This window comes from Prionailurus bengalensis, chromosome D1, assembly GCF_016509475.1.
Source record: "Prionailurus bengalensis isolate Pbe53 chromosome D1, Fcat_Pben_1.1_paternal_pri, whole genome shotgun sequence".
NCBI classification, from domain to species: domain Eukaryota; kingdom Metazoa; phylum Chordata; class Mammalia; order Carnivora; family Felidae; genus Prionailurus; species Prionailurus bengalensis.
In genome coordinates this window covers 37,508,546-37,523,144 of record NC_057346.1, presented here as the reverse complement: position 1 = coordinate 37,523,144, position 14,599 = coordinate 37,508,546, and the positions used below count along the sequence as shown (strand labels likewise).

General features: G+C 36.7%; 1 protein-coding gene across 7 annotated transcripts in view; it reads right to left on the bottom strand.

Moving 5' to 3' along the window:
• Window positions 1–1,690: 1,690 nt before the first annotated feature.
• The window catches only part of CCDC82 (coiled-coil domain containing 82), a 34,960-nt gene continuing 22,051 nt past the window's right edge, over window positions 1,691–14,599 (bottom strand). For 3 of the 7 annotated variants that reach the window (XM_043579881.1, XM_043579879.1, XM_043579882.1), the window contains exons 6-8: window positions 13,465–13,635; window positions 7,974–8,159; window positions 1,691–3,739 (exon numbers count right to left, since the gene is read on the bottom strand). In XM_043579881.1, coding sequence (XP_043435816.1) covers window positions 3,656–3,739; window positions 7,974–8,159; window positions 13,465–13,635 — 441 coding nt within the window. In that variant the 3' untranslated portion in view covers window positions 1,691–3,655. Of the gene's footprint in view, window positions 3,740–7,116; window positions 7,599–7,973; window positions 8,160–13,464; window positions 13,636–14,599 lie in introns of those variants that run through there. The other 4 variants (XM_043579885.1, XM_043579886.1, XM_043579884.1 and 1 more) reach the window with 2 other exon arrangements.

Sequence of the window (14,599 nt, the reverse complement as noted above, 5' to 3'; positions counted from 1 at the left end):
ATTAACCTCATGTATAAATGAGGAAACTGAGGATCACAGAAATCAAACTACTCGTTCCAGTTTATGTGATTTAGAGGTCACAGCGCAGGACTCTAGTTCAAGGCTGATTTCAAACCTATGCTTTTTTAACCACTGGGCTTTGTGCCTCAACGTAGCAGAGCTGCAGTCACACTCTACTCACCTTGCTAGAGTCCAAGCCAGTCCTATAATCCTTTCGAGAAGTGAGGATTGAATACAACTATTCATCTCAGTACAAGAGCAGACAAGTGAGAAAACACGGTCAACTACATCAAACTGCCAATAAAGTATTTATTTTTCCCCATTTATGGTACTGTTCTCTCTTAAAAGCCTAACGCTTCTGTGTAGCAAATAGGAATTCTTTCAAGTATTACTTTCCTTTCCTCTCAAGTGTTACTTTCCTTTACTTGTCCGTTTCTGTCTTCCTCATCATCTCAACTAACCATGTCTGCCTAACACTAAAGCACCTAACGCTACAGTAATAAATGCCCAGATCTAAAAAGTTCACAGACATGTGGGATTTTAAGTGTAGAAACTATTTTTTAGTGTTATGTCAAATCGATGATATAGATGGTTATGATGAGATGATACCATAATTATGTCCTAACACCTGTAAAGGTTATTTCAGTTTTTTCAACATTTTCAGCATTTTCTTATGGACTACTTGCTTTTGGCTCCATAATCCATGCTCGTTCTCATTTCCTAACAGCCTGTCCCTCTGCCATTCTTTTAGTGTTACCAGAGACCTAAGAGCTTCTTGTATTCTTCAGACACCCACTGAAGAAGCATGCTCATTTGCAGTAGCCTCAGACATTAGCAAAGTTACTTCTTACATTTCCTGATCGACAGTCACAATGCTGTTCCAACAGGGAAAACTCTTCCCGCCAACAAGATGCCTTGTCTAGGAACGGGGTCAGCTGCCCTCTTGAGTCCCTCTAATCAATGACCCTTAATTTTTACAAGTTAAACAATGGTACTTAAAATGATACATAAATTAATTTTTAAAACTCTACCGGTGGAAGGAACGCTCACTCTTCAGCGGTCTCAAACTTGTCTGTAGTGTCACATATGAGAAGTGATGCTTCCAGGGTCATTAGAGACACTTCACAGAGAATTCTCTCATTTTCCTTGGCCTTCCTTCTTACCAGTCATTCACGATCCTTCCAACTTGACTATTACTTTTCCTCCAATTCTGCCTTGCTTCTTTCTGGGCACTGTCACTGCATCTTCAGCTTTCAACTGTGGCCTCATTTTAGTTAAGGATTATTTCCGTATGCCAGAGAAGTAAGAATTGAGATATGTGACTGAAATATCTATTTCACCCTTTTCAAAAAGGTATGCAGTCCTCACATGAAACATCAGCATCAGTATTCTCAGCACTTCGTGAGCTTTTTCTATTAGTTTTGCTTACAATAACAATAGGGATACTTTCAGAGAATTCACTGCAGAAAATATTAAGTAATCTCTCTATGTAAGGACTTAATACGATGTAGTTTTTTTAGTGTATGCACATACCCTGAACTCCATGCATGAGCCACATAGTAAATGAAGCCAGGTTTAGTCAACACTTGAGGAGGTCAGAAACAAGTATCTAAAACTCCACATTAACATAGATCCTACTGTGACACTACTTTTAAGAATTAAAGATACAGAATAGACAGGGTCCGTTTGATCACTATGAAACCATTTTACTTTATTATATTATGAGAAAATTTAAATGTGCAAAGCAATGCAGATGCCAAAATATGCTTTTAAACTATTTTTGGCTGAATTTGTCTCTCTGAGATCTTCAGATCCTAACATAAATACATATATGGGAAAAGTTATGGATAAAAATAAATAAAATACATCTTAATCATTAGCATGTAGACAAAATCAAATAAAAAATATAAAGAACATTATGAAGCATGAAAAAACACACCATGAAATTATTCCTGAATGTGAGGGTTGAAAGACTCTGGCGGCCTGAGATCTATTTCCAAAGGAGACTTTAGAAAAGGAGAAAAGCGTTCCTTTACTTGGAATGGGTAAACTATAGTCTGCTTCTGAGGTGAGGGGATTGAACTGAATGAAACATTGGGTTTCTTCCATGGCCCTCTGGTGTAGATAATGATAGCAGTGAACAATATATCAGTACAGATCATTTAATACTGGAAAGGATAATCAACAGATCTGGGCAGGGATTCAATAATAAATACACGTAGGTGTTGATCTAAATTCATTTTTAAAATACAGTATTTGTCTACTAAGGTGACAGAACATGAACAGCTCATTCACTTGATGATCATCTGTTATAAAGGCATTGTTTTGTAACTTTAAAATACACTTACTTAAAAATTACTAGGCTTATGTTTTCTATGTACAGCAGATAAAACTTTTATTCGACTGTGAGTGCCATTTCATGGAAATTAAGATGAACATATGTTTTAAACAAGATATTTGCCATGAAAATACACATAAAATTTATAAAAATGTCACATGATACAGAGAAACAAGACTCATGATCTTCACATTAACAGGAATTTATAAAATCTTCTCTGAAGGAAATGTGTTACAATTCAGTCAAACTTCTCATCTTGAAAGTAATCCGCCAAATTTAGATATTCTTGAAGTTGACCATATTTCTGTGTATACAATAAAAAAGCTAGTTATTTTACTCAAAGCAAAGAAGATAAGGTAGGCCTTTTCAATCTACAGAGACAAACAGGAACATGTTCATTTCATGATAATCATGAGCAAAAATCTCATTATAAACAGGGACACAATTGCAAATAAGCATTTCTAACTCATAAAAGAGCGGAAAGAGATCAAACTGAACATTATTATTGATCTCATAATGTTCTTATAAAATATAATTTTTCTATTATCATATTTATAGAAGTATAACAACTTCAATAACTTACTCAACAAAAATTGTTTGAACACATAACATATATTGAATACTTTCTCATGACTGTCTAGGTACAAAAATAATCTCTTTCCCTGATCCTAAACAGACCAGAGTTCACTGGGAGTACACCAATACTATGTGTACAATACAACACCAGTACATGGCACTGGTGCCATGACAAAGTATATAGACACTGTTAGGAAGGTTCAGAAGAGCACCCATGGTTAGTTGAAGTGATCGGGAAAGAGAATCACTTGAGCTGTCCTGGGAAAAAGGATTCGATAGGCAAAGATTTGCTGGGGAGAGTTTTCTGTAGCAGACAACAGTCCATGCAACAGTGAGAAGACAAGTTTTATGGAATTTAACTATAATTTGAGGTTTTGTAGGGGAACAGAAAGAGAAGACTGAATCAAAGAGTTTGTGGTCAGAGAATAAAATGTATGAAATGCTAGCTGAAGGAGTTTAGCAATAATGTGACAGGCAATGTGACCCTGCTAAAGGTTATACGGTAGGAGATTGACCTGATCTGACGTGTGTTTTAAGAAAAATGGTAAAACAGCCATTCTAGAATAGTATAGCAATTAGTTACTAGTGTCTTGTAATAAGTTAGGTAATGAGGTCCCAAATTCCAGTGATAGCAATGAAGATGAAGAGCTAAGACCCAGGGTGGGGCAAGATTAAGAGAGGGGTCAGGATGATTTAGAAATCTCACAATCGATAGCGTTCAATTGAGGAGAATTAACTAACCTAATGGTTTCTTATGAACTCTGGTTCCATTCCCAATGAAGAGAGAGAGGATCCTGATGACCTGACTTTTGTGATGGTAGGAAACTATGGAAAGATAAAGAAGAAGTGTGTTTTCCTTCTAGAAAGGGCTAGGAAACCTTTTCCCCCTCAAGACCTCTGACTGGATCACCTTCTCCGGAAAGAATGAAGAAAAGAACAGGGTGGGGGGTGGGGAGGTTGGAAATAACCTTTGGACTACTTAGGGATTCTCTTGACCTAGTATTCAGGTAGGTTCAATTAGATAGGAGTAAAGTATTATAGAATTAGAAACCTGTACATTAAAAGTTTGATTGTTTTTATGCTTTTTATATTATCTTCATATATTTTTTCTCCTTATTAAATTTCTTTTGGAAAGTTGCAATCCCAGCCATACTGCATGAAGGAGGGAAAACTTCTTGCTTTTATTACTAATAATAGTTGACATTAATTGATCACTTACTAATTGTTAGGTCCAATACTAAATGCTTAAAATGTGTTGATCTTTTAATATCCACGATCAAAACTCTTTGTTGTTTTAATTCCTATTTTAGTGAAGAGGCAACTTAGAGAAATAAAGTAACTTGCCTCCAAATTCTACTGCTGGAAAATATTTAAATCCATGATTTTAATCATTATAGTATGCTATTTCTGAGATTTAAAGGTTGGGGGGGTGCGGCTTTAGTTAGAAAAAAGAAAGCCTTCCTACGGAAAAGTGAAATTCAGAGAGAAGACAGTATTGCCTGGCCGTTCTCTCCACCTAAAGATTCTGGTTCCACCATTCTTTTTTGCTAAAAGTTTGGAGAGTTTGGATCTTATTATATTAACCCCTTTGAGGTGCCAGATTGACCTACTGATTAAAACATGTGAACTGTGGGAATGGAGTGTGAGAAAGAGGTCAGAACATAAAAGGAGGAGGTTGGGATCTTCTGGTCAGAAACACCAGTTAGACATGAAGAAAGGAATAGGTTTGCCAAGTCAGAGAACTTACAGGGGCTGAGAATGGAACGTGGAACAACACGTACTTTTTCTTTTTTTAAAGGTTTATTTATTTGTAAGAGAGAGAGAGTGTGTGAGCGGGGGACTGATGGGCAGAGAGGAGGGGAACAGAGGATCCAAAGCTGGCCCCATGCTGACAGCAGTGAGCCCCATGCAGGGCTTGAACTAACAGACTACCACCGTGAGATCATGACCTGAGTCAAATTTGGATGCTCAACTGATTGAGCCACCCACGTGCCCTGCAACAAGTACCTTTAACTAGCGGCCCTCAATCTTTGATTTGCTTAAGAATCACCTAACTTGTTAAATACTGGGTGTTTAACACCCTCAAGGAGTCTCATTCAGTAGTTCTGCAGGGAGGCCAGGAACTACTCATTTTCTACAAACTTCTAGGTGATTCTGACATAGGTAGTTAGGGCCTTGATTTGAGAAACATCAGTTTAGGGAGAGAAAGAAAAAGAACAGGAAACAAGTTTAAAAGGGGGGAAAGAGAAGAGACCACATAAGAAGAGTTTCAGGAAGGGGTGAGATATCAAATCGTTACTTAAAATTCTCTGTTATGTAACAATCTTTATGTAATAGATTTAAACTTTTCATACCACAAAACTGAGACTTGATAGTATTATTGAAATACATTCTCCCCTTTCCTGATGTTCCTGTTTTCACCACCCTATCCCAACAACCCTATCTTCAACTTCTCTGGAAACCCCATCATCACGTGCACTTTCTTCTTAATGAGAAACATTTGTTAGAATTTTGCCAGTGGCATATGACAGAATGTTCTTCAAGTGTAATTTAGAATCAGACAATTACTTTTATTATATTTATTATATGTTTTGGTTTTATTATAATTTTCTTATCATGCATCTTTTTCTTTTTTTTCCCCCCCTTTTTTTAAATCTTTACACGCAGTGCAGAGCCTGATGTGGGGCTTGAACTCAAAACCATGAGATCAAGACCTGAGCCTTAAGATCCAGAGTCAGATGCTTAACTGACTGAGCCATCCAGGAGCTCCCCATTCATTATTTTCTTCACACTCAGGTTCCTCCTACCCTTTAATGTCATCCTAGATTAAAAACAGGTCATCTTAGTTCAACTGGTAGGAAGAGGAACAAGAAGTCAGTCTAGTTGGCAGGTCTTTGGGAAGAAATGCAGAAATATCCTGAGGTGGAGGAGGAAGGGGCAGATAAGGAAAAAGCAAGGTGTGCAATGTGAGCTGGGAGGAAAGACAAGACCAAATCGTTTGTGTGAAGTAAAAGAAGGGGTTGACATAATCAGTGGGAGGAAAGAGCAAAAAGAGCCACAGATCTGGCCGTTCAAGTAGCGCTGAGCCCTGGCATTGGAAAGGGTGCGGGTGGCTGGGGCCATAGGAGCGCAGCCAAAGAGAAAGGTGTGTGTCATGAGCAATGCAGTGCGGCCACGCGGGACACGCGCACTCCCAGGGGTAGGTGGGGTGGTGCTGAGAAACATCAGAGTGCTTGAGGAGCTCTGAAAGGTAATCACAGCACAAAACGCTGCGTATGGGTTTATATCGGCTCTAAACTGTAGTTTCTAGGAAATCTTTTGAGAAAACGTGTGGACAAATATTTTTAAAGAAAGAGGGATCTCGGAAAGAAAATGAAGCTCTGTGGTATTTTATGTGAAAAACAAAACGTGCATGTTGTCCTAAACATGCATGATCTTGAAATACCTTAAATGCCCAATGCTAAGTGTTTTTCTTTAAGCATGAGAGGACACTTGGGTTTTCTCTTCCCAAGAATTTTTTTTTTCTTATTCCAGGTCCCTTCTGTTAGAAACCTTGTTAAGCTTTCTCTAAGGTACATGATCTGGAAATGCTTTTGGTTTATTCTCTGCAAGAAATTTAATGTTCTTCCCCACATATACTATTATTATATATAATATATATAATACATGCATAGTGATTTTTCTACACCTGGCACACAATTCTTTAAAAAATGTGGTGTCCCAAAAGGTTTTTCAACTCCATGAGAGCGTTGGCAACACTTAAATGCACCAGTGAAAGCACGTAAGAATTTCAGGTCATCATGGAAAATGAAGATGGGACTTACTGGCTAAATGGTGGCTTCTCCCTAAGGCAAACTGAAAAGCACAGAGGAGGACAGGGAGGAAAGCACTGGGAGAGAAGCTGAAGCAAAGTAAAAGATAAAAAGCTGAGGAGAGTAAAATGAGAGAAAAGACTACAGAAGGGTCAAGATGTGGGGGGCAGGCAGAGAGATCCACTGGGTGGTGTGGCTGTGATGGGAAGATAATCCTCAGAAGGGAAACCAGTCTTGATGTCACTCTCCAGACTGGGACACCTCTGCAGAATATGACGTGTCCTAACAAGTTCCTGTTTGTTGTTCTCTTTTTCTTTCCCTTTGCTCATAAGTTTATTCACTAAGCTCTCATCTTTTTTATTTTCCTCTTTCACAAATTCCCCTGTGATATAAATAACCCAGGCAACAGATCTCAAGGCAGGCTTTTTTTTTTTTTTAAGATTAAATATACTGTTGATCTGAGTTGCCTGAAAATCTGCTATATGTTTTCTCTTATACGTTCACGTAACTACACTTGTTTTAGAAGACTGCAATCATAATAGCATTCTTTCCAAGTACCATAAACAATTCTAAAAGCTCTGTGAGCAGACCAGAGCTTCTGAGCTGCCAGCAGATCTTCAGGAATCCAGTGCACTCTTCAAAACCCCCACTTTATCCCTGATATCAAACTTAGTGATCAGCAGGATTTGGGGGAATCAAAATCAGTGCCGTGGCCTGAAACCTCTGCATTCCCCTTGATCTTCAGTTACAGTGCTCACTGCTCAGCCCATGTCCTCAAGAAGAGGATGTGGGTGGTATTAGAACTGGCAGCCGAGATCCTTTCCTCAGATTGGCACCAGGTGTTTCTTCACTCTCGGGTCACAAGAACTGTTCTAAAGAATAGGAAGCAGACAAGCAGAGGTGAGTCCTACACTTCGTCAAAGAAAATACAGGGACTTAATATATATGTAAGGGATACCACATATATAAAAGTGAAAGGACAGAGGTCCTTCATTACAGGACAGTATTATCGCTGATTTCAATTTATCTGATGCGCTGAAGGAATGCTTAGATCATCAGGGCACCTGTTCAGGGTTGGACAATGATAAGCATGAAAGGAATGGGTGGAAGAAGAGAAAATACAAAGACGGGGGAAAGGAGAGATTCTCTTTTAAATTTCACTGTCTTCTAATCATTTGCATCATTTTGCTGATCATAATTAGGCTCCAGAATCTATGAATGAAATGATTCTTCTATATTCACCTTACCTCCTTAATCCAGCCACTTTCTTTTGACTGATTGAAAATTCTTTCCACTGTTTCTTTAACCTGTTCATCCTCAACTTCTTCTGTCTTTGCAATGGAGCAGCATTCCTGGTACAGCTTGAACTTAAAATGTTTCAGTTTGTGATAAATTCTGGTACGATCAGCACAAATTCTGCCAACAGTAAACACCTAAATCAAGGAATAAACATTATTACCTGACATATGAAGTCAGACATATAGTAATGATTACACAGCCTTTCTAGTTTTGAGATTTTTCTTTAACAGCAAAATTTAATAAATGCATTATTAATTTTCAAAATGTTTGTACAATGATTCACTCACCTTCTCTTATACAACTTAGTTAAGAAAAACTGAACATCTGCTATGTTTCTTCAAGTATTGGGCTAAGCACCGGACATGCATTTGATTACAAAACGATGTGTCAAATGCTGTGCAAGAGATGCTACCGAGGTACAAAGGAGGGACAATTAACCCAATCCAGAGAGGAGAGGGGTCCTCGAGTAGGTGATGCTTGAACTAAGTCTTTAAAAACCAGAGCTAAACAAGTTTGAGGAGAAAAATGGCTTGTTAAGGCAGAAGAACAGGCACACCCAAAGCAAGAAAATAGACCCCACGGACACAGTTACTGAATTAGAAATACCTGGATTAGACTAATGTTCTAGCTTAAAAGCAACATGCAAAACTGAAACAAACTCTCAAACCAATTGGCGGTTTTTCACTAAATAATTTGCTCCAAAGCATTTTGTAAAGTAAAAACTTTGTGTTTAGTCCTATTTCGTTCCTTAATTAGTGACTCTGATGTGATTGTAACACATTAATGTTTTACTGTTAGCAAAATATAAGAATTTTAACTTCTATGTGTATATGGACTTCCAGGATTCTGTGATTAAGAATACTCTTCTTGTGAATCAACCAACCAGAGCATTTCCCGTTCAGAACGTTTGGAATATGTACCGTTATACACACTGAAAACTAAAATAGGAAAACTACAAAATAACATTATAACTAAAAACATTATTACATGATCAATCTCATTCTCATGAAGCAACCAGAGGACAGAGACAAATTCCCTGTTAAGTTATGTATTTGTCTCGGTGCCTAAATTCACTAATGGGTTGTGTTTTCATGAGTTTAGTACAAGTGGCATAGTTACAATATTGATCTATGTAACTTGTATTCCATCTAACAAAGAATTGTAGTGTTTTCCTGAAGCCACCCTGCAAGGGATCATACAGGTGGTTAGTTAAATAAATAACCTGAGTATATTGGCAAAAAATAGTAATAAAATAAAGAATAGTTTGTCAAAACTGAATAAAAGTTAAATATGATCAGCAACGGGTTTGATGCATATCTTGTGAAAATGGTATTTGGGACATCTTACAGTCTTCCTTAAAATCCTCAAAAATTCAAGACAACCATGTTAAGATTTCTGTTCGAGTTCCATGAAAACCTTTCTGTTTTTTTTGATTATTAGAAATAATCACAAGGGCACCTGGGTGGCTCAGGCAGTTAAGCATCTGACTCTTGATTCCAGTTCATCATGATCTCACGGTTTGTGAGTTTGAGCCCTGTGCTGGTGGCACGGAGCCTGCTTGGGATCCTCTCTCTCCCCTCTCTCTTTCTGCCTCTCCACTACTCATGGTCTTTCTCTCTCTCTCAAAATAACTTTAAAAAAAATAAACAATCACATATGGTTTGTTCATTGCTTGCCTACTCTCAGTAACCTTCTCATCTCAACATTATCATCAAACAAGTCATATCAACTATCACAATTCCCTAGCCAATATGTCCTTTTATACTTTGAGTAAAAAAGATACCACAATAGTTTCAGTGGCCACTACAGGTGCCCTATGTCTCTCCATTTCTGTTATCAAAGTAGATTATGTGGGTGAAGTCTCCTATGGCCATTCTGGATAAAATACAGTAGAAAAATAATATAATTTTTTAAAAACTTTCCACCATACTGTATTTTATATTTCCATAAAACTGAGGAATTTATCTGCATAAAAATTTTAAGTTAGGGCAAGAGGGAAGGAGGAGGTATTTAAACACCCTTATTTAAAAATCTTTTACCTGTATGAAACAAAAATATCCACTGAAAATATTTAACATTATAGTTTACTTCTTTCCATTTCAAATTCCTGCCTTCTTGGCAGCTACTTACACTTATGTAGATCAATAAACCCAAAATTACCTTTAGAATATTCTCACACTATGTGATCATAACATGTGATCACATTTTCTGTGGAAGAGCCTAAACCATTGTTAGTAGGAGTTCACAGGAAAGAGTAAATGTATGTAATAGCTGTAAGAATGCAAGTAGACCTCTCCCTTCGCCCCACCTGTTTTTAGTGTATTGTCACAGCCTATTATACCTTATGAATTTGTGTCCATTGTACACAGTTTACACTGTCGGATTCCATTTATATAAAGTACTAAGATAAAACTCTGCTGTAAGAACAGTGACCTTAAATGTTGAGAAACATATTTAGAGATTACTTTTAACTATCTAATTGCATTTCTGGATATTAAGGACACTATTCTAACAAGATAGACAATACTAAAAAAAAATTGCCAGAGATAGAGAAATAAGTTCTGTGATGATTGTTCTCAACGAAGACAAGCAAAATGACATGTAAATGTTACTAATCCACTGTTCAGGGTTAGTTAGCATGGTTCTATAAACTGATGTATCTGAAAATAACTGATTCACCTCAGTTATCAATGTGAATTAAGGGATCCTATGTATCCAAAGATACAATTTGAAACAGCTAAAACCTGTCACCAAATTTTCCTAAAACGGCAGATGGTGAATTGTAAGGCAGTAGAAAGAATCTGATTTGTAATTTATTAGATACAGCATGTAGAAGTGTAAACACACTGGTTAACAAACTAAGGCAAGGATACAATGAAACATGCATTATGCACATTTGTAATATCTAGCTAATTATAGGGAGCTTTTTGAGGTATTTCTCTCGGCCCTCCTTAATATACAGAGGAGCCAGGTCCTTATGGAAGTGAAAGTATGAAGAAGAAAGAAAAAAGATCCTCAAGAAAAGAGGAAGAACGGGAAGAAGTTTCTCTTTTGTTTCTAGGTTTCCAGAAACAATTAGTGCAATAGACTGAGCCAAAGGATTCTATTTCCTTTTGGTCCGTTTTTTTCATGGACATGTTACACACTGACACTTATTTCAAAATTCCTGCCCCTCCCTTTGGATCTTGAGTATCTTCAGGAGTCTGGACAGATTCTGGGCAAACTCAAATGAATTCAAGATTACAGTCGGTCCTCCCAACTGCCTCTCAGATTTCGCCCTTTTTCTTCACGTGATTTCCTTTTCGTCTATACCCCCAGACTTCACCACAATTTGGTGGGCCAAGGCCTTTTGTCTCAGTACCCTATCCAAGACTACTGTAACTAAAATTACTCTTTCCCACCAATTCCACTTTCCATCAAAGCATCCTGTCTTTCAAAGAAGCTAATCTTAGGTAAGTAAAGAGAAAAGTTTTATTATTAAACATATTCATTAAATGCATCCTTCATTATTGGCACCTTAAAAGAGGACCCTAGTTAACCCCAAGCAGTCTCAATTTTATATAACTATGGGCAAAAACACAAAATGGAGAATTGGTTTTCAAAATAATTTAAGGGTGGGTCTGGGGATGGCATAGTCTCTTTAATGCCTTAGATGAAAAACAAGTTTATTATTTTCTTCCTTCCTATCCCTTTCCTTTCCCTTTCCTTTCCATATACAGGCATTGCTGCTGTAGTTCAGTAGAATATAAAATAGATTTTAATAGGTACTTCTTCCATTTAAAGAAAAAAATTACTGAAAATTTTAGTATTAAAGAATTTTAATTATGGGGGTGTCTGAGTGGTTCGGTCGGTTAAGCGTCCAACTTTGGCTCAGGTCATGATCTCACGGTCTGTGAATTCAACCTGGAGCCTGCTTGGGATTCTGTGTCTCCCTTTCTCTCTGCCCCTCCCCCACTCGTGTTCTGTCTCTCTCTCTCTTTCTCAAAAATAAACATTAAAAAAAGAATTTTAATTACATTATCTTAAATTACACAATAACTAGTTTAATGTTTGCATACAGCTAAACAGACAAGTGTATACATATTTTTACATAGCTTCAAGGACAGTAATGTACACTGCTCACTATTTCACTTTCACCTAGCACAATTTCACAACCTTCATAAATATTATTTTAGTGCTTGTATCATATTCTGCCACAAAATGGTATGATATACATAACTTATTTAATTACTACTCTAATATTTGATTTGAATTATATCCAAATTTGTTTTGTATTATAACTAATGCTTCAGTGAACTTCATGATTGTGTCCTCTGGTTTTATACTGGATGACTCTGCTTAGCATAAACATGTGGGCACTGAATATGTATAGTGTTATAACTCTGGCTATAGGTAGCTATCCAGTGTTCTAAAAAGATAGATCACATCCTTGCTCTTTGTAGGAATCTTATTGTCCATGAAACTGCCAGTTTCAATGCAACCATGACAGAACTGTATTTTATCATCTGATTTAAAAATACTTTGCTACTTTGAGAGCTATCAACTGGCATCTTAAGATAGGTTTTACTGTATGCCTTTAGATGGAGAATAATCATGTTCTAATTGTTAACTTTGATGTTTCTTCCACTGTGTGACTGGTGTATTAATTTTCTTTGTTTTTATTTTATGAGATCTCTCTTACTTTTTAGATATTTGAATAACTATCTTATACAGAATCTTTACTCTTTCACAGGAATATCAGAACTCCAGAAATGGTTTTCTAACTCACTTTCCTTCCTAGAATTAGCTGTAGACAGGGAAGACAGTGAAAGTACAGCACTAGTTTTGATCTATGCAACAGAACATGATCCTTAGAGTATCAAATCACTTTCATTAGGATTCTACATGTCTTACCTCATAAAAAGCCACAGATCAGTTTTTAAACAATGAGATTTGCATATTGACTGTGTTGAGAAAAGAAATGTTTTTATAGTAACCTGCCAAACGATACGTTAAAGACTAAATCTGAAATCATTATCCCCATACAAACTTTCTAAGTGATTCTTGCAACCTGCATTATTTAGAGGGATCTGATCAATTATCGCCAATAGTACTGAGAAATAACACTACCTAATGTAGTAGAAGAATTTAGATTAACAGTATATTTCTATCATAATAACTGACTGGCAGTACTTAGAGGCAACTCTAAGGGCCCCCCAAACACACACACCCTTCATAGATATACAGACTCACCAGAGGAAGCTCTCATCATTAATATTTTTGCATTTATAAACTTGTCATAAAAGACATTTTTCACATTCAAAATTATACCTTCTTTCCTTATACTCTTTCCCTCTGTCCTAGTCCTTTCTCCATTTGTAAAAATAACAGGGTTATTTGTGTAAGCTTACGTATTGAAAATTTCTAAATACTGAAAACTAAAATGAGAGGGAAAAATACCTGTTTATCATGTGACATGAAATCGTCTGTTTCCATAGTCCTGGTGTTATACAACTTTCCTGATAAATGCACCGAGTATCTGCAGTGGCGATGCAATCCACAAGCCTGACAGCAACAATTTTCAGGATTCTTCAAATGGATACTTACATTAGAATAATTTTCTACCCGCTCCTGAAAACAATGAAAAAATGTAATGAAGCTTTACAAGACTGGAAAAAACAACAAAATAAAACATAAAAAGAACCTAACCAAATTAAAACCAATATTAGGAATCACAGTAAGTGGTTAGGATGTAAGAGTGAAACACACTGATATTTCTTATTTTTATGCAGAATATGGGGTAGATATTTGACAAGATATTTTTAAATAAAAAGAAAACTTATAATTTAGGCTATTAAATGAAAAGAAACCAGACTAGGAAAAAAATTAGTTTCATATCCTTCCCATTTGTGCGTTACTATTAAGTAGTATTCTTCACAGATACTAATTTACTTTTCTCCTCTCATCTCTAGTTAGGTATGAGGTATTATAGTTAAAAATAGAAAAGACTGAGCAGCAAAAATTCAGGATACTACAATAAAAAGATGAATTCATTTAGGTTAGTTGAAAATTGAGAAAAACCAGATCACAGTCTCCATTGTGTAAATTATAGCATATTTCCCACAAAATATTCCAGAAATAATTTAATTTCTTCTTTTTTTAATGTTTATTTATTTTTGAGAGAGAGAGAGACAGACAGACAGACAGAGCATGAGCAGGGGAGGGGCAGAGTGTGAGGGAGACACAGAATCTGAAGCAGGCTCCAGGCTCTGAGCTGTCAGCAGAGAGTCCAACAAGGGGCTCGAACCCATGAACTGTGAGATCATGACCTGAGCTGAAGTCGGACACGTAACCGACTGAGCCACCCAGGTATCCCCGGAAATAATTTAATCCTCCTAATGGCTACTTACTAAATAAAGTACTATGAAAATAAACAAGTTGGTCATAAAACTGCTAGGTGGCCAGTATTGATATAGACAGCCTAATAGCTGAATTAGCAATGAGTTAACAAACTGAGGAAATATTTGGCATTTGTAAACTTGTGGTTGCATATTTTTGCCCACACTCTATGCCTGTGCTAGATACTGCTGTTATA